General features: G+C 36.6%; 1 protein-coding gene across 2 annotated transcripts in view; it reads right to left on the bottom strand.

The window, feature by feature from the left end:
- Adgrl4 (adhesion G protein-coupled receptor L4) overlaps window positions 1-22,790 on the bottom strand; it is a 95,849-nt gene that overhangs the window by 23,790 nt on the left and 49,269 nt on the right. For both annotated transcript variants that reach the window (XM_037207216.1, XM_028879126.2), the window contains exons 3-12: window positions 15,967-16,116; window positions 15,525-15,595; window positions 14,022-14,201; window positions 13,727-13,910; window positions 12,358-12,474; window positions 7,949-8,154; window positions 6,497-6,673; window positions 5,068-5,271; window positions 2,058-2,278; window positions 1,869-1,935 (exon numbers count right to left, since the gene is read on the bottom strand). In XM_037207216.1, the coding sequence (XP_037063111.1) occupies window positions 1,869-1,935; window positions 2,058-2,278; window positions 5,068-5,271; window positions 6,497-6,673; window positions 7,949-8,154; window positions 12,358-12,474; window positions 13,727-13,910; window positions 14,022-14,201; window positions 15,525-15,595; window positions 15,967-16,116 (1,577 nt within the window). The remainder of the gene's footprint in view (window positions 1-1,868; window positions 1,936-2,057; window positions 2,279-5,067; window positions 5,272-6,496; window positions 6,674-7,948; window positions 8,155-12,357; window positions 12,475-13,726; window positions 13,911-14,021; window positions 14,202-15,524; window positions 15,596-15,966; window positions 16,117-22,790) is intronic.

Genomic DNA, 22,790 nt, shown 5'->3' with positions numbered 1-22,790 from the left:
CCTAACTGTGAACTATCTGGGTTGAGACATCAACTGCCCTACTGTCTCTTTATAAAAAATATGTGGAGACTCAGTCCAAGAAAAAAAAATGGCTGGCACACAGTTTCTCTGACTTTATCATTGAACAAGGAATGTGGCAAGAGGAAGCAGTTCAATTGATAGCACATTATACCATTGCACCACAAGATATGTAAGTGTGGCTGCAGAGTCAGGATGACTAGAATTAACTAATTCACTTTGATACAGTAATTAACAGTTTGGGGTATTTCATAAGACACAATAATTAGAATGTTATGTTATAGAGACAGCTGAGGCCTTGCACCTGTTTCTTTAGGAACTCCACCTTCTGGTTAATCTGGGAAAGATTAGCATGATAAAACTGCATGGAGGTGAACTGATTTGCTCATTCCAAACTAGAACATTGTGATGGAGTTACCTTACACTTTTGGAAAGTTTTCAGGATTCCGTTTTAGACAGTCCATCCAGAGTCTGAGTAATTCACTCTGAGGTATGTATCTTCATGTGTATGCAACTTTAAAACATGATTTCATAGAAAAATACTACCATTTTGCTTTAGAGAAACATGGTCCCATTTCTTCCTGTTTTCAGTATAATTCCTAGATTTCCATGTTCATCTAAGCATGAAGAACTATTGTTCACCAAACATTCACTTGCTTTGATGAGAAGAAATCAGTAGAACAGAACACATAAAATGTTTTCACATGAAATACTCATATAAAAACCACCAGTGAAGCTGTATGAATTGGACACCATTTGATCTGTACTATAGTATGGACTGTAACACTGGAGCTATAATAAATTATATTAGCTCAAATAATTGCAGGAGATATTTACCCAGTAGTTTTAAAAACATTTGCCTGATTAATTCTGAGAATAATAAACAGTTATCTGTCGTCATCAGGAAGCATAATTTTTTTTAATATACTTGATTTTATCCACATCACTAGCAAAAAAAAGCTTGATGAGAATTCTCTGCTTTACATATGAAGTCATTTCTACTTAACAGTTCCCTCGCAGCCATAAAAGATTCAAGAGAAAAGAGAGAAAAAGGAAAAGGAGATCAGTTTATGGCCAAATCATATGGGACAAAGTTGTCCAAAATATTGTCACAGTTTTTGTTCTGACAACACGTTCCATTCTTGCATCTTGTCAGGCCTCCCTGACTCATTGACAGACTGTTATATTCAGAATGGCCGCTGCAAACTTTCAGCACTCAGAAATGCTCGGGAGACATATAAAAATGTCTTTATTTAGAATGGACCATATAATACCTGCCAAATTTGTAGGTTTGAAAACACTTTCAGTAAGAATTAAAAGGCCTTCTTCCTTGTTGAAATAGGACTATCAATAGTTGACTTGTCTGCTTGTGAGAAATAGTGGGTTCTTGTCTCTGATGTTGCAATTTAGTTTAAAATCACTTTGTGATGACAGGGTACATAAAGACGACAAAACACTAAAGATGACAGTCTAATTTTCAAAGATGACCGATCATCGATAAAAGATTAAATAACGTAAACATTTGAAATGCCAGATTATCAGGTGGTTGGCACACTTTCAGTATTTCAGATGCAGAGACGCTACTGAGGAGACAGAATGATACATCTGTCATCGTTATTTTATACTATGCAAAAAAACCTATCCTTCCCCAAGAAAATAAATGAATGGCAATTGCTTTTCACTTATAAGTTATGTATTTTTCTCCATCTTAGTTCAATATGTTAAATGGTACCAAATGACAGACACAAATGTTCGTAATCAGTTTTTACAAAGCAGAATGTCTAGTTTGGGAAATTTCTTCTCAACCATAGCTAACCCTTAAGCTTTAAAAGCAGTTTTTATATACATACAAGAATGATTAGACATGCTGGTCCTATGAAGCTCCAAATGAAGTTGTTTTCAGTGCTCAGCCAACATCTGAAAAGTGAGAGATAAAATCAGTAAATACATTGCCTAGACTATAGCAAAACAACATTCTCAAATATATGCAGAGTATTCAGTGGTGTCTTTCAAATGCTCACAAAGTCCATTTTACTTACACTTTGGTGGTACCATAATACTTATATCCTAAGGATGCTGAGAATCCAACAACTACAGCTGGGCTGAGATAGCCAAAGATATAAAAGTTCTTGTGCAAAAACCCTTTGTTGTAGATGATTCCCACAACGATGAGATACAGGTGTATGCCTTCAATGCACATCCAGGCAAAGGCAGCTAAGAAGAAGTAGTGAAGCAGGCCAGCAGTAATAGAGCAGACCAACTACAATGCAAAAGAAGGAAGAAACGATAAGTAAAATTTTCTGTAGCATGAATCTTAACTGGTCTTATTAATAAAATCAAACCTGAGGCCAGTTATTGGGGTGAATGCTGGAAGATCAGAGAAGAAGAACAAGCCACAGCTACCTTACCTTGCCAGATCCTCAGCTGCCTAAAAGCTTAACCTGCCAAATGTTTCTAGTTTCTGCTCTTCATGCCTTATATATCTTTCTGCTTTCTGCCATCACTTCCTGGGATTAAAGGCTCACTTTCTTGGAATTAAATGCATGAGTCACCATGCCTGGCTGTTTCCAATGTGGCCTTGAACTCACAGAGATCCAGACAGATTTCTGCCTCTGGAATGCTAGGATTAAAGGCGTGTGCTGCCACCGCTTATCCTCTATGTTTAATATTGTGGCTGTTCTGTTCTGTGACCCCAGATAAGTTTATTAGGGTGCACAATATTTTGGGGAACACAATACCACCACAATTTTCTTTAAAATTATCATATCCCTCAAATTTCTTCATGAATGTCACTTTATATCATGACTAATCACACTAAAATACTCATTTCTCAAAAGTTTTGTTTTTAAGATGTGCTACTTTGTAGTTGATTTAAAAGAACTACACTCCATCCATGGAAGTGTTAATGGACCCTGTGATAAAATTACACTATTGTCTAGTCCAAAGATTTGTCATTTTTATGCATTGATCTTCTAGCATAAATTGGGAACTCTTCAGACCTAAACTATTTGTTTCTCAGTGGCTGTATGATGGTTTAAATTGACTACTGTCTGGACATAATTCTCCTTTCCATATTGATAAAGTCCAAAGAATATAAATTATTGTTAAACCATACAAAAGAAAGGGAGCATCTTGATAAAGCACAATACTTCAGATGTACAAATAGTACATTTTACCAAAATACCCATTGTAGAATTGCTTCTAGTTGTAAGATTACTACATACATTTGAAATATATTTTAGTTAAACATTTTTCATGAGTATTTACTTATTATTACTGGAATTAGATTTAAATTTACTTTTAAAAGAATGTGTGTGCTTGTGTATCTACTTATATGTCTGTGTACTATATGCAGGTGGTATCCTTGGAGGTCAGAAGAGAGTGTTAAATTCCTTGAGACTGGACTTAACAGATGGTTTGAGTCACCAGATGTGGGTATGGGGAAGTGAACTATGGTCTTTGGCAAGAGCAGCAAGGTCTTTTAAGCACTGAGCCATCTCTCTAGCCCCTGTAGTTAGGTTTATAAAAACTAATAGAAAAGGTAGCAAGCCATACCTTGATTAGTAATTTTAGGAAATAGTATTTTAGTAATTTAATTTAATTTAGTAATTACTAAAATTAATAGTATCTATTGCTGGAGAGACCACACAACATACATACTTATTCCCTTCTTAAAAAAATATAGGCAGTGGAGAAATGGCTAGGTGGTTATGAACACTGGTTCTTGCAGAACACAAGGTATGGTTGCCAGCACCCATGATGGCATACAACCATCTGTAACTACAATTCTAAGGGATCCAATGGCCTTTTTTGAACTCCTTGGGCTCCAGGCATGCAAGTGGTACATATACATACATACAGGTAAAACACTTATACATATAAAATAAATAAACATAAAAAGTTAAAATAGTATCATTCAAGAATAAGGAGATTACATGTCAAAATATGTTGGAGACATTTGTATAAAGTTGGGAAACAGAAAGATTTCTAGAAGTTGAAATTTGGAAGCCACTTAGGAAATTGGTATTGAGATAGAGCTTAAAAATGGGTCGATAAAATAGAGAAGAGTAGACAAAAATACTCTATGTAATAGTTGTAAGGGGGGAAGAGGAAATACACGCTGGAGGGCTGAGAGGTGCATACAATCCAGAGGTGTCATGAATCCTGCTGCACAGCATAGTAAAATTTGTGTAAACTAATTAGATGGATGTTCCATGGTACCTAAGTCAGAAGGAAAAGGTAATGACTAGTTACTAGCTTCAGTCCTGGGAAGATTTCCTGGAGGAACAGAAAGGCACAGGCACTTTCCTGGTCTGTGGTCCCAAGAATTCATTTCTAGAATCAGTGCATGGAAGGTGCTATTGTGTCAACTTCAGTGTTGCTCACACCCTAACCTAGGGCTGCTGTCAGCCATTGGGTTACAGACATCCCAGTTGCCTAGAGACCAAGGATGCATGCTGTGATCAGTAAAGGATTCCTCAAAGGACTCCATGGCAACCATGATGAACTGTCTTAGAAGTGCACTGTTCTTCCTTTTTCCCTTCACTTAGGGTCAGACCTTGTCTGCTCCCTCTTCCAGCCAGCAATCCTAATGTTTTCTCATGAACACAACCTTTAATAAATGTGTTATATGTCTAACCCCATTATAGGACCTGCTTCTGTGCAAATACAGATTAATGAATTATGAAACTCTTTGGTGAGGCCCCAGGTCACTCCACCTGTTTTATGCTTACTCTCAATCCTAAAAGCAACTTCATTTCGATTTCTCTTTAGTCTTTGCTTAATGCCCATACAAAACCAGGTATTTCTTTGGTACACAATTTTGGTTTTCCCAACAATTCACATAATGAAGGATTTTTTTGTCTAATGAATTTGACGAGTATGTCCTTTAGATATGTTAGCATTATAAAAACCTATTAGAGATAACTTAATTATCTAGCATGTCTGACCCACTAAGACCTTTATTATAGTTCATGTTTATGTGATTTGTTCAGTGAGAAAATACTATGGAAAATAAGAATTAAGCACAGTGGCGGGAGGGTTGCCTACCTTATTTGTATTGATGTTGATCCCAACAAGAAAAACAAGTTCAGCAAGAAAAAGGCTGCAACAGAGGTTCTTATGAATCGTGGTCCTGGTGCTTTGGATTTCACTGAAGAACCAGAAGGTGAAAATACATATGGCAAGGCAAACCAGTGAGATAATTATTCCAAGCTGAGTGATCCTTGTCAGGATATTATAATCTTTAATTCCCTAAGGGCAAATAATAACAGCGTGTTAAGAGAAAGACTTAGTGACTTATCAAAGGGGCTACAATCCCTAATGAACTTCTCAGGGAAGCATTAATCAAAATGTTCATAAAATGTAAAAATAAAAATGTACATTTAGATGAGAAAAACTTGTACTTGGTGCCCAGAGAACTCTGATATAAATCATGTAGCAGGCTAACAGTACTATAATTAGTGATTTTTTTTCTCTAAGCATAGTATATATTAGTACATGCCTGAATAATGTTATCACCATCAGTTGCATGATGTTGGAAAGGTAATTCATCATTGTAATGGGAAAATGGTTAATTAAAGCAGATTTATCAGTGGTAAGTCCAAGGCTTATGTCTATGAGGTGATTCATCTAAAACACATTAAACAAAGGTAAAAGAGAAATGGGATATGTGGAAGACCAAAATAGTGTAGTTGAGACTGAAATGGAGATGAGTTGTTTATTTTTTACATAAAGAATAGAAGCTTTTCCCCCTTAATACACAGGAAAAAAAAATCACCATTATGATTGATACTACTTTAAACAATTGTATGCGATGCTTAGTAAACTTCATGGATTGTAAGTACTAATGGAAGCAAATCAATGACAATGATGAAGAAACTTAGAATCAGCAACCTGATGAAGAATACAACACAGAGATACAGAGAAAGAAATTATATACTACTAATAATAATGCAGTCTAAGGAAATAATGAGAAAAAATATGATTTACAAGGATGCTTATCTTACTTTTTTATGTTTGAAAATCTTTGTGGTTTTATGTTCTTAAAGATATAAGGGGTAAAAAAGTGCTAAATTTTATCAAGCATCAAAATGACTCCATTATAAAGGAAAAGGTCTCTAGATATCATGACACTAAAATGGGTGGATAGCTATTGAAACATCATGTAAATTCCAGGGACATGGAAAGATATTAGCTTTAACATGCAACCTAGTAGATGTTATGGACTAGACAAGTCCTTGATAGGAAATAAACTAAAAATTATTATGCATATTTTAGAAGGGAAGAAAAGAAACAGACAAAACTAGACCAAAACAGATTTAAAGCCCAGGCTTTTCAATTACAGTAAGCATACAGTTGGTCTCCAATAAAATATAAAAGTATCATTCTTTTGATGACACCAGGTAAGAAGAGAGAGAATGAGGACGATGAAGGATGGTGGGCAGCTTTGGGAACACAAAGTACAAACTTGGCTTACAATGGAGGTACTAGAAGACATCAAAATTGCAAAGTGTGTCAGGTGACTACAGCGGCATGAGGTGTGGGTGTCATTTGAGTACGTCCGTTCACAGCCCTCAGATGACCAACTGCCGTTGTTCATGGCATCGGCTGAATAGTTCCAAAAGGCACAGCGTGTCCTGTACTTATCTGAGACCTGAAAAACAGACACTCCACTCATGAGACTAGACATCAGAACTGCTCTGGTTGTATTTAAAACATCACTGGTAGGATAGCATAATACTTAACATGTGAACACAGGATCAATGCTGACAAGTGACATCTGTTATTTTGTAGTGGATTTGAAATTTATATTGCAGCAATGCTACATTGTTTTTCAATTTTGTAGAGTTGTGATAATTTTTATTAAGTGAAATCATGTATATTTCAAATAGAAAGAGCATTACAGGTATTCATATCTGTCTTGATTCAGCAAATGCTTATTTTTTAATGATTCATTTATTTTGCATTGTTGTTTTGCCTGTGTGTATGTCTGTGTAAGGGTGCCAGGTCCTCTGGAAGTTGAGTTACAGACACTTGTGAGCTGCCATGTGAGTTCTGGGAATTGAAGCTGAGTCCTTAGGGATAGCTGAGTCATCTCTCCAGCCCTCAAATGCTTATTTTTATCAAACAATTGTCAGTTATACGTTAAAAAGATAATGTTGACCAAAACAATGTGTTTACTGTTGATCTTACATTCTACTTGTAAATAAAAAATTATGAAATGAGAAAAGCAAAGGAGAAAGAAGAAGAAAATGGAATAGAAAGTAGTTAAAGACTTTTCCTAGGAGATGATGTCTGGTCATGCAGATACATCATATTTGTGTGTGTGTGTGTGTGTGTGTGTGTGTGTGTGTGTGTGTGTGTGTGTGTATGAGAGAGAGAGAGAGAGAGAGAGAGAGAGAGAGAGAGAGAGAGAGAGAGAGAAAGAGAATGCCTCAGTACCCACCTTCTGTCATGTGCATGTGGTTCTGAAGGACTAATTCAAGTTGTCAGGCTTTGCTCACTGAACCATTTCACAAGCTCTTAAATAACATCTTTACATCCTTAAAGATATGGGCTTGGAAATTGCCAAAATTAATAATATACTTAAAGTAAAACTAGGAGATAGCTTAATTTTAGGACATTAAGCATATGACTAATTGGCATTGACAAGAAGCTTTGGGAAGAACTAGAAATGCAAAATATTTTATAGAAAAACTAATGAGTATTGGTGTTGGAGTTCATTGGCAGAGGGCAAACACAGAACAGAAGGACTTGGGTTCTAATCCTATCACTGAAAACGAAGGATCAAAACTATATTACCTTTTTTTGTTTGATTTCCAATATACTTTCTCTCTAAACTTTACATGTAATTTAAGTAATGCCGCCCAAACACATTCCAGTTCACTGGATACATAGCAATTGTAACTGTCGTTAGACAACAGCTTACCTTTACATGACTTAGTGTAAATGTAATTTTTTCAAGTTCATACAGGGTGGGTGGATTTGAGCTAACTGAGGCAGAAATCACTGAAGAAACGACTTTTTCCTTTTCTCCAGGATTATCATTCTTCTGAGGGTCCGGTAAGAAGTCCTCAGATGGGGAAAGCAAGGGGCCGATGCTCTCATAGCACAGGAAAGCAATGGCAACACTGCCTGTCAATCACAGAGATGCAGTCAGCGGACACATAAGCTGAAAGAGTAGTGAAGTTCTTAAGCACACAAACTGAGCGGACAAAAGTTAGACTCCACAGAAACCATGAAGTACACTATCTCATATGCATCATCATATTACATTCGTGTCTTATATTCTTTTCCTCTGTGAACTATTTTGGCATCACCTTTTCACAAACTTTGGTATTCCTGTATAAACTGAAAGCCTGGTCCTGACAGAGAACCAGATTTTGAGATATATTCACCCCTAAAGAAGCGAGCTTTAATTCATGTTCAGATGAATTGGACTACAGAGGATTGAGAACTGATTAAGCTGTGACATGCCACTGAGGTCAGCCTTGTAATTACTGTACTGCTCCCTCCTAATCCTGAAAACATTCAGTTCTGTGGAGTCAGAGGATCCATGTTTTACCTTAGTGCTGTTGATGTGTAGTATCAGAATACAACCCATTGCTGCAGAATCACAAATACGTATATTGATATTATATTCAGAAAGTACTGTGGTAACAAAACTGGGCTCCTCCAAACCACGCTGAAAAGTCACATTCCTTTCATATAATCATGTGAGTTAGACCTTCCAAATTACATTCTTGTTCATTTTAATTGATACAATGCCTTATCTAACCTAGATACATCACATGATCTTTCATTGACCTACTAGCTAGCTTGCAAGACATCTACCCATAAAACATATAGATATTAACTTATGTGGTGATTAAACTTGCTGGTCAACACCTGTGGAAGAGGGAACCTCAACTGAAGAACTGCTTCAATTAGACTGACCCATGACCATGTTTCTGAGGAATTGTCTTGAATGCTAATTAATGCAGATGGGCCAAGCCATGGTGGGCAGTGCTGTCACTGGTAAGGTATGTCTGGGCTGTGTGAGGAAGGCAGGCTGAGGAGCAGCCAATAGTTCCTCCACAGTTTCTGTTTAGTTCCAGCCACCAAGTTCTCCCTTGGCTTCTCTTCATGGTGGACTGTGACCTGGAAGTCAAATAAACTCTTTCCTTGCCCCATTTTCTTTTGGCCAGTGTTACAGAACTATAACTAGAACAGTCTGATGTATTTGGGCTAGTGATATCAAGACTCTTAGAAATGACCATGATGCTAATGTTTTCTGTGGATTGGCCAGAGCTTGGAGGAAGAACTGTAACTATAGGAAGCATCAAGTCCACTTAGAGGGATGGTTACTTCTTAGGAGTCATAGTAAGAAGTGGTCCCAATTCAAATGAAAAGTTGGTTTAAAAAAGTATCTTTAAATTATTTTATCAATTACTGATATCTAAAATGATACTTTTTAAGTATCAAATTGTGATTTTGGATAAGGGGTGTCATAGAAATCCCTCAAATCCCCATAGTATTTCCTTAGTGGACATTCTTTCAGAATTTTTCCCTTTCCAGTTCTGATGATTCCTTGCTAACTTTATGACTAATTGACCTTTGAGCTTCCTTACAAGATGTTGGTTTGAGTGTGAATTGTTTCCTAATCAGTTGTGTTTTGAATGCTTGCTCTCTAGCTGGTAGGGATATCTTGAAGGCTAGAGAGCTTTTAGTAGATACTGTCTGCCTTGGAAGAGGGAGCTCACTAGGCCTGAAGCTTTGAAGGTTACTCTTACTTCCAGTTCCATCATGCTTTCTCTACTTCTTGGTCTTTGGGATTACGACATTTTCCATCCCTCCACTTCCCTCTGCCATGTACTCCTCCATGCCTTCCCCACCATGGTGGACAGACTTAGCATGGACCCTCCCAAATTGTGAGCCAAATAAATCTTTCCTCTTCGAAGTTTCCCTACCAGATAGTCTGTAACTAACACAAAAAGTCTGTACTTTCTACTAAATAATAAGGCTCTCACCAACAAAAGAAATTGCAAATGTAGACTATTTGAGAAGAGTACATCATTTCATACTGAATTCCATCGGCTTTTTTTTTTTGCTTATGATGTTTATGCTTTTTTCTGTCCTGTACTTTCTATATTCTATTAGCATTAGCATATCTTTTTTTCTAAGAATAAAAATCACCCTTTCATTCAATGTCTGGAACAAATGTGTATTTATTTAGTGCAAATGACTGTGTTAAAGTTCTGGAGACATTTAGTAGCTATTTTCCCTTAGATTCATTTGTTTTGTTTCTTTCTTTGTTTTCTGTTGGAATGCTACCAGTCAATTCTTCCCCAGCAATGCAATAGTGCTTTGCAACCTGGAAAGCGCTGGAAAACCATCAGGGCGAAAAAGTTAAGAATTCCCTTTAAATTTCAAGAGTAAGTTTTTCAAGAGTAACTTCTTAGAGACTATTGTTCCCAAAAGTGTCATGCTCTTTTTTTTCTTTTTTTTTTTTTTTTGAGTATGCTAAATGATCTTCTCAGCAGGATATTCTTCAGTGGTCTGTTTGGGCATCTGATTATTGTCCCAATTTCACAAATACTTAAAAGAAAATATGTAGAATTCCTTAGCAGAAGTCTGTTATGTTTTTATTGTAAAGCCACGGTTCAGAGCACTGCATTTTGTTTTGTCACCCCACCCCATCACACTTCTAAATTCAGCTCACAAAATAATATAAAACCCATCTGTACCTCTTGATCCCTCTGCATTCCTATCAATGGCACCGTGTGTCTTTTCTAATGAAGTTTACAAGAAAAATCTCATGCAGACATTATTGGAAGGCGAGATAAGTTTGCACATTTGCCCTTTCCTTTAAGATTCAACCTTGAGGAAAAGACATTTTTTTCATTCTGCCTTATTGAGATGTGGTATTATCATCTTTTTCAACTGTCCATTTATGTGTGCCATCATTAAGCATAACAAAGCTACCATACAATCAGTCAGCATGGCTCTGAGATTTTAATTCTGTGACAATTTCAACATTTGTCACCATAATGGGTATTTTCAATGTGCTTTCCACAACTTCTAAACACTATTCAAATTGTCTTTGAATTTCAACTGTTTACCAGGTTCTGTGGATATGTTCACAAATATTATATGTATGCTTCATTGATTGCAGTATGGCTTAGTAGCATACGAACTAAGGGTTCAGTGGTAATACATCTTGGTTATTTGTTTTTTTGTTTTTTTTTTCTTTTCTTTTTTTTTCTTTTGGTTTTTCGAGACAGGGTTTCTCTGTGTAGCTTTGCGCCTTTCCTGGAGCTCACTTGGTAGCCCAGGTTGGCCTCGAACTCACAGAGATCCGCCTGGCTCTGCCTCCCGAGTGCTGGGATTAAAGGCATGCGCCACCACCGCCCGGCTGGTTATTTGTTTTGTAACCATATGTTTCTCACTTTGATCAGAAAATAAATAATGGTGAGGACAAAGAATAGAGGAAAAAAAACTTCCTAAGCAATGGAAAACAAAATGAAATGAAGCAAAACTGAGAAGATATCAGGAGGTTAGCTTGTAAGATGGTCATCAAAAAGAAATTCTAACTGTGTATAAAGCAGTTTCTAGGTGTATTTACTGTACTTTTCATCTACATTTATAGGTTATCCACATACTCTTTGAAAAAAGGTTCCAATTCATGTTTACCCTCAATACTATGCTTTTACCTATCAGAGAACAATGACAGCAGGAGTTAGGCTACAATAGGGAGAATTTTCTGTGCACATTACTCCAAGAGGAGATAAATATAAATTAAAACAGTAACTACTTGCTTGGCTCCAGTTAGGTGACAAGGAAAAGCTTGTTGAATTGATTTCTTTATTAACTTCTTCCTTTCTAGGATTGCTCTAAACTATTTGCTGATAAACATGAAGACAAATCCATTAACTTTGCACCTTAGTTCCATTATCTACCAAATGAGATTGTTAAATTAGATAACCACTAAACTGCTTGCTACTAGAATTCTGTCTTAATTTTTTTTAAAGTTTTATTTGACTTAGAGTTTACTATACAAAAGCCAAGGGATGACGAATCCAAAGGAAAGTTTAAGTCTGTGCAATAACTGAGCACTTTAAAAAGCATATCCCTTCATGTAACCACAAATTTGTTTTCATGATGGAGAATCAAGATACTATTGGTTAAAATTTTTCTCAGATAGTCTTGCCAAAATGAATCTCAAATATAAACATGGATATTCTGTATGTGAACTTAAAGTATTTCCGTAGGAAATTATATGTATATCTATGACATAGCCAAGTGCATATTAATATTTATTAAAAATACATGAATATGCATAAGATGCTAAAGTCCTACCAGTTGAATCATATGAAGTTTTTCTCTTTGGGAATATCTTTACATAGCCTCTGTCCACATTCATATGGGGATGAGCATACTTCACATGATTTGAATCAAAAACGAAAACCTTGAGAGCTGAAATAAGATAGTGGGAATAAGAAATATTCTAAAATTAGTTTAACCAATGTAATTTTTAAGTTTAGAGACAATTGAAACAAATACCATTTCATTTAGGCTTTTGGCAGTACAGTGCATAGCCAAAAAGCTGAGAACACCAGGGAATTTTGTTTTCTTTTTCTTTTCACTCACCATTGCATTCATGGTTTTATCTTTACTGAGTTGAAGTAAAAACTAAAATCTCTACACATGCAAAAGCATCCATGCACTATTACTAAAGCAGTAAGGACTACAGTGTCTTATAAGTCTGTCTAACATACAGCCTATAGGCTACATTCACCCAAGAAAGCTATGGATATGGCATCACATGAAATACTAAACTTAGTTAAAACCTCATGATTCTTTGAGACTGTTTCTCTAACTCAATTGCTTGTTTCTCAAGTGTGAACTTTGTAGATGACAATGTCCTGCCTCAATGTCAAAATGTTGGATGTGCCTGTTAGACTATCTGTAATGCAAATATAACTTACTATCTAAACATTGAGAGAATTAAAATTTTAAGTAATAATTCCCTTTTGGGGTACATTAGCATTTCTTTTATGCAGAGACATAGAAATATAGTGTGCCTACATTTCAATCTCATCATTTTCACTCTTAATTTGGGTAACTGGTGAATATCAATGAGACAATCATTCTGTCACTATACTACCGCATGGCAGGATATTAGTCAGAGATGCAATATAAACATATATAATGATTACTTAATTAAACATACTTAGTTTCTTCAGGACAATTTTATATCCATCCTCAACTTTATCTATAATTTTGTTTTTTGTTTTCCCAGGAAACTGCATGAAGCAGGAAACCGTACCTCATTATTGTAATGGCCTCATGTTACCACAAGGCTAAGCATTCCTAAAGAGAAATTTAAATATACTATATCTATAATTTCTGATGTAAATATTATAGGTTAAATTCAGGAGACCACTGAGTGTATAAGATAAGGTAGTGATGTCTTCTGCAAACTTTCATGCTACACAGTTTATGAATAGAAAAAAAGAAGGCAATATAAGATAGGAGGAACATCTATATAGTCAATCTTTCTACTAGCATGCTTCTTCATTCATATTGCTCTGGTAATATGAACCAACATTCATTTCTGCATTGATAAAACTATGTACAATTTAGTAGTATTTCAAGAACCACATCTTACTGTCTTACTTGGTAAACGCTGTTGCTTTGAAGCAAACCATTTACCTTCACACCTTACCCACATCAGTAGAATTCGTATCAAACTGAGTAGTCTTTTGGAAGTTCTGAGATATTCTTAAGGTGATATGCTCAACAGTGTGCATCAGTTTTGTGAGATGAAGTCGTCTATGATTTGTAGGTAATTGGTCCCAAATTTTAAGTGTATTCTTTTGAACAAAATTATTGATGGTTTTTACAAATTCCTATTTAAGGAAAAACATGTTTTTAAAAATACTGTTATATCACACTGAACAGAAATATAGGAAACAATTTAAAGATCAACTACACTATGGATTAAATATCAACATACTTACAGTAAGGGTTGAATTGAAACGATCATCCTTGGATGAAGTGGTGCTGTTCACATAGTCTAGTCGTGGGGATAATTCAGCAAGTACCTCTATGTATGTGACTATGTCTATTGGTGAGAGCTCGCCCTCAGAATTTCTGTAAATTTCTTGTAGTAAAGCCATCTGCTCCTTTATGGGTTCAATCTGAGAAAAAAATGAGTTCAGAAAAAGAGAATCAGATTTCTATTGGAGGATTTTAAGAAGAAGATTTATGGGGTGGGGAATATGGTTTAGTGAGAAAAACACTTGGCATGTAAGTTTGAGGACCAACCTTCAGATATACAGACTCGTTGTAAATATATTGTGTGTGGCAGCCTGCCTGTAATCAATGCTTTGGAAGTGGAGACAGAGGATACCTGGGTCAAGCTGTCTAGATAGCCTATGAGCTCTGGGAGAGAGGGAGGGGGAGGGAGAGGGAGGAGGGAAAGGGGAGGGAAGGGGAGGGGGAAGGGGAGGGAGAGCGGAAGCAGGAGTGGGAGCAGGAGCAGGAGCGATCCTATCTCAATAACTAAGGTGAAAAGTGATTGGGGAGGTCATCCAACATCAGCTTCTGGCCATCACCTGCACATGGCAGCCATATATATGAACACATGTACATGTATGTCCACCAGACACAAGTCCACTTGCAATAAAATGCAGAATAAGACATATTTCAAATTTACCCAGGGTTTGATTTTCTTGTGTTATTTGGATAATAAATTATCAGATTAGCCTGAAATCATTACAAGTAGCAATGAAAACAGAATTTATTTAGAAAGGATTCACAAGCAACTGGGAATACTTTAGTATACTTCAGAAACACACAGAACATGTTTGAATGAATAAATTAAAAAAAAAACCTTCCTTTTCTCCAGTATAGAATTATATACTAGCCAGTGAGGCTATCTCAATATTTAAATTCATTAGTTTGTATAAGTTTTGATATCATAAGTCAGAAATTTTGACTCAATAACCTGAATCAGATTGTTTTTCAGCAAAGCATTTCTCATATGTGATGAAATGGAAAAATGCCTTGGCTGAAAGTTCACTCCTCATAGTTTGATTCACCCATTCAATCACATAACAATTTTATGAATGTCCTACTTTATTTGCTCTTTGAAGTGTTCACTTTGAAGTACAAAATCTAGTTGCATTTAACTACATCTCTTTAGAATGAGGGACTGGGTTTGAGCCAATGTGTGTTTTTACCATTTTACTCAATAACTTCCTTTCATGTTGAAAATAATTTTCCAATACACCAAATAATGAAAAATAACACAAATTAAACAGGATAAAGTCTTCCACAATGCTCTGGAAAGTTTCAAATTAGTCCTATATGCAATGTTAATAATACTTACATGGTTGTATGCAAAGAGTTTCACTTCTACATGAGGTTCAGCTGCTAATGTTTTCCAATAGAACCTTGGTAGCACTTCTGAGATCAAAATGTCAAAATAAAACATACGTTAACCTAGAGTGTCTACTTACTCTTTTTAAGGTTTTGTTAACATTTGCAGCAATGCAGGCAGGCTCCAAGTGGCAATTTGAACTCACGCTTTCTGTAGAAAAAGAAAACATTCCATAGTGAGTCTACAAACCATTTTTTCCTAAGTTCATGGTGTTGACTTGAATAATTTTGTGTGCTTAAACATTAAAGTGCATTCTTTAACATTTGAGATTCCATTTTAGTTCCAGAATATATAATGTATGACAGAAATTGGAAGAAAGTAGTTTAAGGCAGAGGGAATGAATGCGAACTACATTAAACACGCTGCTTCCATTTCCTACTAAGTGAAACAATACACCTTTCTTAATTTATTTTGTCAATCTTAGAGAATCCTGGCACAGATCTTAGAAATGCAGCTCTTTGATACTTCACAAATGTGTGGTAAATATTTTATATAGTTTAAGGTTGAAGTCGATAAATCACCTTGGCAGGAAGAGCCATCGTTAGGCGTGAACTGCGACTTCCCGGTGGAGGTCTGGTAACCTTCCCTGCAGAAGCAGTTAAATCCTCCGTTCACATTTTCACATACAGCATGATCACCGCAGACAGCCGACTCACTGCACTCATCTATATCTGCAAATTTTTCAAAAAGTAATTTCTTAAATTACTGTTCTTTTACTTTCTTGTTTCCTGATAACAATATTACATATGGTTAGTGATTTCATATCAACTGATGCAAGAAAGCAGGGGAAATCCCATCATTTGGGAAAAGAGAGAACAAACTCAGCTGCATGTATTTCTTAACTCTAATTTGGCCAATCCATTTTGACAGAGTATTGAAAATGTTATTCATGGGCCACACTCTCAAATTGTTTTCTGAGTAGCATGATTCATCAACAAAGTCAGTAAATCTATTCCCATCATCTAAGATGTAACAGTTAGTCCTAATTTAATAAAGACTCATTTTTCAAAGTGCACTTAAAATTATTTGCCTGCTAGTCTTAGGCTAAACTGATGATAACTCAGTTTAAAGCAATCTGGAGGATAAAGATGGACTCACTTTCTCTTTAAAGCCTCATTTCTGCATGTGACTTAACTGAAAACTAAGGTCCAGCACATTATGTTACTCAACTCTCTTAAGATTTATCATGATTGATTACTTTTGTTCATATTACATTTGGACCATGATTCTAATATGCAATCATCATAGTTGAGTATGGATGAAAAAATAAATTGCACAGAATTAAGTCTGAGGTTCTCAGTAGCTATATATTGACACTGTAATAAAGGTGCTGGGTTTTTAGGTTCACATCATTTATATTCTTAATTTAAAATTTTACACACTGCAGTGAAATGTGCCTTAAAGTTATAAATACAATTTAAATATGCTGCCAGGTTGGGGAATGATTCCAAGGAACTGAATAGTCCAGATCATTACCTTAAACTAATGCAAAGATTTTTTGTGTGTGTGTGTGTGTGTGTGTGTGTGTGTGTGTGTGTGTGTGTGCTGAGCCCAGTTCTGGCATCTTAGAAACACTTTCTATTAGATTAATGAATGAACCTGCAATTTTAATTTACAATTTGATTATTAAAATAACAAGATGGCATGTTACCATTTACCATTATAAAAAGGAAGGGAGCTATTAAAGTCTAATTTAAAATGTCATCAGGCTGTTGTCTTAAATTCAGCTGTTCCCAGTTTTTCATTTAAAAATGCAGTGAATGCACAGAAAAACATGTGACTCAAGCCACAGAAAAGAAAGTCAGCACAGAGTCCTTTGTCAGGTTCCTAATGAACTTTACATTAGCTAGAAAGGTGATGATACTAGGTTATAAAGGACATTATCAGAGTGAAAGGCTAGAAACCCCTGTGCTGATGACTCTACCTACCTATGATGTGTGTTACCTAGAAAGCTGGGTATACAGTCTATAAAGGAGCACCCTTCTTGCTTATTTTAATTTGTATATATGTTCAAAAACTATCATCCAACCCAAATGAACGCTTACTAACTAAAACAGGAAAAGCTATAGGATGTTGACTCCTGTATGGAAGAACCATCCACCCACCCTTTCTAAGCTGAGTGGAAAGTGGAAAGAATGAGGCCTGGGTGCAGGCAAAGTCAATAAAGTGCAGAATGTGGGGTACAAGCCCAAGAGCCTTTCACTCTTGTGTTGACACAGGGTTCTTTCTCACAGTGCTGGTCGGGAGCTCACTATGCAGCCCTTGAATTCATGACACTCTGACAGTCTTCTAAGTCCAGTGATTGCTGCCTGCCAGTCACCAAAGAGCCCTCCTCTCCCAGGGCTGTTTTAGAAACATAGGTTGCACTCCAATGGGAAAACAGCCCAAATAAGACTGTGTGCAGACCCATTAAGTATCACAAATGGAATTATGTAGACAAGTTGCTAAACGGTCTTATTAATAAAAACAAACAAACAAACAAACAAAACCACAGAGCCAGAAATTGGGGCTAAACCTGAGAGATCAAAGACATAGGACAAGCCACAAGCCAACCTCACCTCACCAATCCTCTGCTTCCAAAGAGACCTACTTCCTCTATACCCACACATATTTTTCTTTCAGTTCTGCTAACTCATTTCTTCTCCGCTCAGGTACATCACTTCCTCTTCCAGTCCAGGTCTGTCACTTCCTGTCTGTCTGTGCAGACCTCCAGACCTTTATGGTCAGTGCTGGGATTTAAGACATGTGCCACCATGCCTAGCTCTGTTCCCAGTGTGGCCTTAAACTCACAGAGATCCAGACAGATCCCTGACTCCTGAGTGATAGGATTAAAGGCATGTGCTACCATTGCCTGACTTCTATGTTTAATATAGTGGCTGGCTTTTTCCCTATGATCCTCAGATAAATTTTATTGGGGGACACAGATAAAATATCACCAAAGAATTATTTCATGGGTGGGGCAGTTAAGACATTCTTTGTATATCCCTAGTTTGTCATGTCAGAGGCTTGTATGAATTGCTTTCTTAAATGTGTAGCATTATCACGAATTCTATGTAACACCATATGAGCAATATTTAAAAACATTCCTCTGTAAAAACCACTTTCTCTATAGTCTGCACAATGGGTTTAAACACACTTGGTGATTATACCTTACTATTACATTTTTCCCCCATGTCTCTTCTATGTTGGTTTGGTTCTACATTGGTTTGGGTTTCTCTCTTTAAAAAAAAAAATCCATTCTTTGCATATATTTATATTCTATACCTTGATCATGTCCACTCCACTCCACTTCTCACTGAGACTCTCCTCTGTCACATTTCTCTCTCAACTGTCTTCTCTCTGCCTGTCTTTGTCTCTGATTCTCCTCTCTTTCTCCCTCTCCTTTTCCTGCTTCTTTTTACATGTTTTATCCCACTGAATCCAATTAGTGCTGCTATATCTGTATGGGTGTGGGTCATCCACTGGCCTTGAGGAAGCTACCTGGGACCAAACTCCTAAAGAAAAGTGACTCTTCCTCATCCAGTAACCACGAACTACCAATATCTCCTCAGACAGGGGCCAAGTCTCTGGAGGCCCTCCCCATTTCATGGTGGAATTTTAAACTGGCTTAATCTTGCAGGGATCTTATGAAGGTCACCACAGCTGCTGTGAGTTGGTGTGGGCAATAGCTGTATCGCGTCCAGAGGGCAGCATTTCACAGTGCTACAGTTCATCCTTTGATGCTTTCATGCATGCCCAGCATACCTGATCACTCATCCTCTCCTCTCCGGATTCCACTATGTAATCTCTTCCCCCAAACAAGTCGTTTTTTTTTTTTTTTTCTTGATTTTGTTTTGTGACTTCAGCTTGTTTAACCTTGGGAATGTAGTTCAACTTCGGCTTGTTTAACCTTGGGAATGTAGTTCATTGATACTTCACAAATGTGTAGTAAGTATTTTCATATAGTTTAATATTGAAAGATTATATATATGTATATATATATATATATATATATATATATATGGCAATTAAAGCCATCATTAGGCGTGAACTGCATCTTTCCTGTGGAGGTCTGGTAATCTTCCCCACAGAAGCAGTTAAATCATTCCTTCACATTTTCCCATAAAGGGTGATTATCACAGATAGAAAACTCACTTGCACTCATCTATATCTGCAAATATTTCAAAAAGTATCTTCTTAAATTAATGTTCTTTTACTTGCTTCCGGATAACATTATTATATATGGTTAGTGATTTCATATTAAGTGATACAAGAAAGAAGAATGCTGTTGTTGGATTTTTTTCTCTTTTGGGGGGCCCACCACCACCCAACTCCCAAATTAATCACACACAGAGGCTTATTCTTAATTATGAATGCCTAGCTTTAGCTTGACATATTTCTTGCCAGCTTTCCTAACTTAAATTATCCAGGCTACCTTTTACCTCTGGTCTTCTCCAGTTCTCTTACTTCTGTAACTCTTACTCTTACTCCACGACTTGCCGTGTAGCTGAGTGGCTGGCTCTTGGCAGCTTCCTCCTTCTCTGGCTACTTCTAGATCCCCCCTTTCCCAGATTTCTCCTTTTATATATTCTATCTGCCTGCTGGCCCCACCTATCCTTTCTCCTGCCTTGCCATTGATTGGCCATTTAGTTCTTTATTAGACCATCATGTATTTTAGATAGACAAAATAACACAGCTTCACAGAGTTAAACAAATGCAACATAAAAAAAGTAACACACCTTAAAATAATATTTCTCAACAGAAGAGAGCTATCCCTTGGAGCTCACTGAGAAGCAAGTCCCCAGTCACTACACCCATGAGTACAATGACCCCCCTTCCCTCAATATCCTTCAGAAGCAACAGCTTCCTGAGGAGGGGCTGGAGCCCACGAGCATTCCCTCTGTTCATAGCTGAATGTTGATGAGTCTGGTCTTATGCAGCCTCTAAGCAGGAAACCAAGCTTATCTGAGTTCATGAGTGTCATGGCCACTAGGGTCCTTGCTCTACTTGATGGCTTCCTACTGCTGTTCCCTCAGATGGTGGCCATCCCATCATCATGGACCAAATAAGGCATTTCAGCTTCTGAATTTATTCAATGGCAATGTGATGATCTAATAATGGTAAGAATGGTAGTAGTGTTTTGGGATGTTAGTGTTCAAGATTAAGCTCAAGCAAAGTTTTTATATTTAACATCTACTTTTTTTATAGATAATATCAATTATCCTATCGAACTAATGCTTCTTAAACTTTAGTCTGATCTTTACATTCACTTCTATGTCATGTAGAGAGGACATTAGCTAGTAGCAGACATTCTGTTCCTATGGCTCTTACAATCACACACAAATCATTGCACACACACACACATACATAATGTGTAACATACATATAAACACAATCATATATATACAATTTTCACTAAGAATGAGGAGGCCATGAATTTTGATGGGAGTCAGGGTGGTGATGCAAGAAGACTTAGGATGGGACTGAGGGAGAAGTGTATTTTCCTGAATTTGATATTGTTGCTCTGGGCTGTCCTGGTAGAAGTGCTCGAGTTTAACCCAGTAATGGTAGGTGATAGTCCAAGTGGATTGTCTGAGCATTCAGAAGTACTTCCTTTGTCTTTGGGACATCACTCTGTGTCCCTCTTTTACCTGATAGTTTTTATCTATTTATTGTAGCAAGGTCCATGCTAATGTTGCTCGCACTCTCTTATGAGGCCCAAATGTCTTAAACCTACTACATCTACACTGTTTCTATTTTCCTACAGTTATACTCATGGGGATGGCTGGTTTATATCCTAACCCGCTAACACTGTAGCTGTAATACAGTAGACAAATATACCCAGTGCAGAAGAGGTGTGTATCATAACACCCGAGGGAGTGCATTGAAGTTAATGGTAGTGCCAAGGCTACAACTGATACCTGATCTTACGATTGGAAAATCAGAGTCAGTGATTGATTCTGTTCCTATCTTCAGTGCCCCTCATTGCAGGAGCCCTGAGAGTATGTATACTCAGGATGCAGAGGAATGTGTTGTTAGGTTGTCATGTCTTGGTAATTATCAAAGTTGTCTAAGAGAAAACGAACACTGGCCTCCATCCTACGGGAAACTAAATTGTAGCTATGTCTGGCTAAGATTGACTGAGAAAGTTTAATAACTGGCCCAATTTCCCTGCTATTAACAGCTCTTGCCTTTGTACTAAAAATTCAATATTACCCTGAAAGAAGCACAACCTTTACAACCTCAAGTTATCCACTAATTTTAATTTAAAAGGCCATCTATGACTGGCAAACCCAGCAACATTTTTACTATAATATTCTTTCCAAGTGTGATTATATGATGTTTTTGATCATATACTATTTACAATAATTGTTAATAATGTAGTTTTCTAATGTTGTGTTATAGAATGTAGAAGGCAAATGTTTAATTATTGGAGATAATTCACAAAGGTAAGATTCAATTTTAGTATTGTTCAGTTTCAAGAAAACAAAAACCACTACAGTTACATGGAAAATCCAAGATAAGTAGAACATGAAAATGTGTATGTGGTAAGCATGGCCCCAAAGAGAGGGGTAAAGGGAGAAATGATGCTTTCTACTCTCCAGCCTTTAGTCACTTTGGCTTCTGGGTACTTAAGTTTTCCCATCTGTGAAATGCTAGCCTTCAAAGAGTTTTTTCAGGGTTGAGTAGCTGATATTCTGTTTTACTTTGACTCCAAGAGGAAAAAAGTAATGCATTGTACTCTAAACCTATACCTGCCTGAAAAAAAAAAATACCTTACATGTGCAGAACTGCATTTAAGTGTGTACTAAAGTTAAAGAAGTTTTCTTCAATCATTTCTTCCTCTGAATAGGAAACTTCATTTTCTTTTTATTGATGTTTAATGATGTTTCTATATATTGATGTTTAATGACCATAATCACTGCATACATCTCATTTAAGAATTAACTGAATTCCAGACCAGAAGCTCTACATTAAAAGGTGATAATAAGACTAAGAGGGAATAGATTTATGGTTCTGTATGAACTCCCCGAGGATTATCAGAGTGAACAATGAAAATTACTATAGAAGCAGAGAAAATGGAAGGGGCTGCGCAATAGCTCCTCAGAAAAGCATAATCCTTACGGACAACAAAATTGGTGAGAAATAACATTTTTCCAGCGAATGAGTTTTTCACTGAATAATCCATCATACGAAACAGGTGAAAAATAGGACTCAGGACTGGGGATTGGGTTTTGATACAGTTATTTTGTTTACAAGCCTTTTAAAAGAGCTACAAGGGAGTTAGCTAAGGCTTAGGGCTGTTCTGCAAAGTCTCAGTAGAAATGAAGATTGGAAGAAAGAGTTTTAAATTACAGTGATTACA

This window comes from Peromyscus leucopus, chromosome 6 (assembly GCF_004664715.2).
Source record: "Peromyscus leucopus breed LL Stock chromosome 6, UCI_PerLeu_2.1, whole genome shotgun sequence".
NCBI classification, from domain to species: Eukaryota; Metazoa; Chordata; class Mammalia; order Rodentia; family Cricetidae; genus Peromyscus; species Peromyscus leucopus.
The sequence above is the reverse complement of the archived record's forward strand: the minus strand, read 5'-3'. Positions and strand labels throughout refer to the sequence as shown.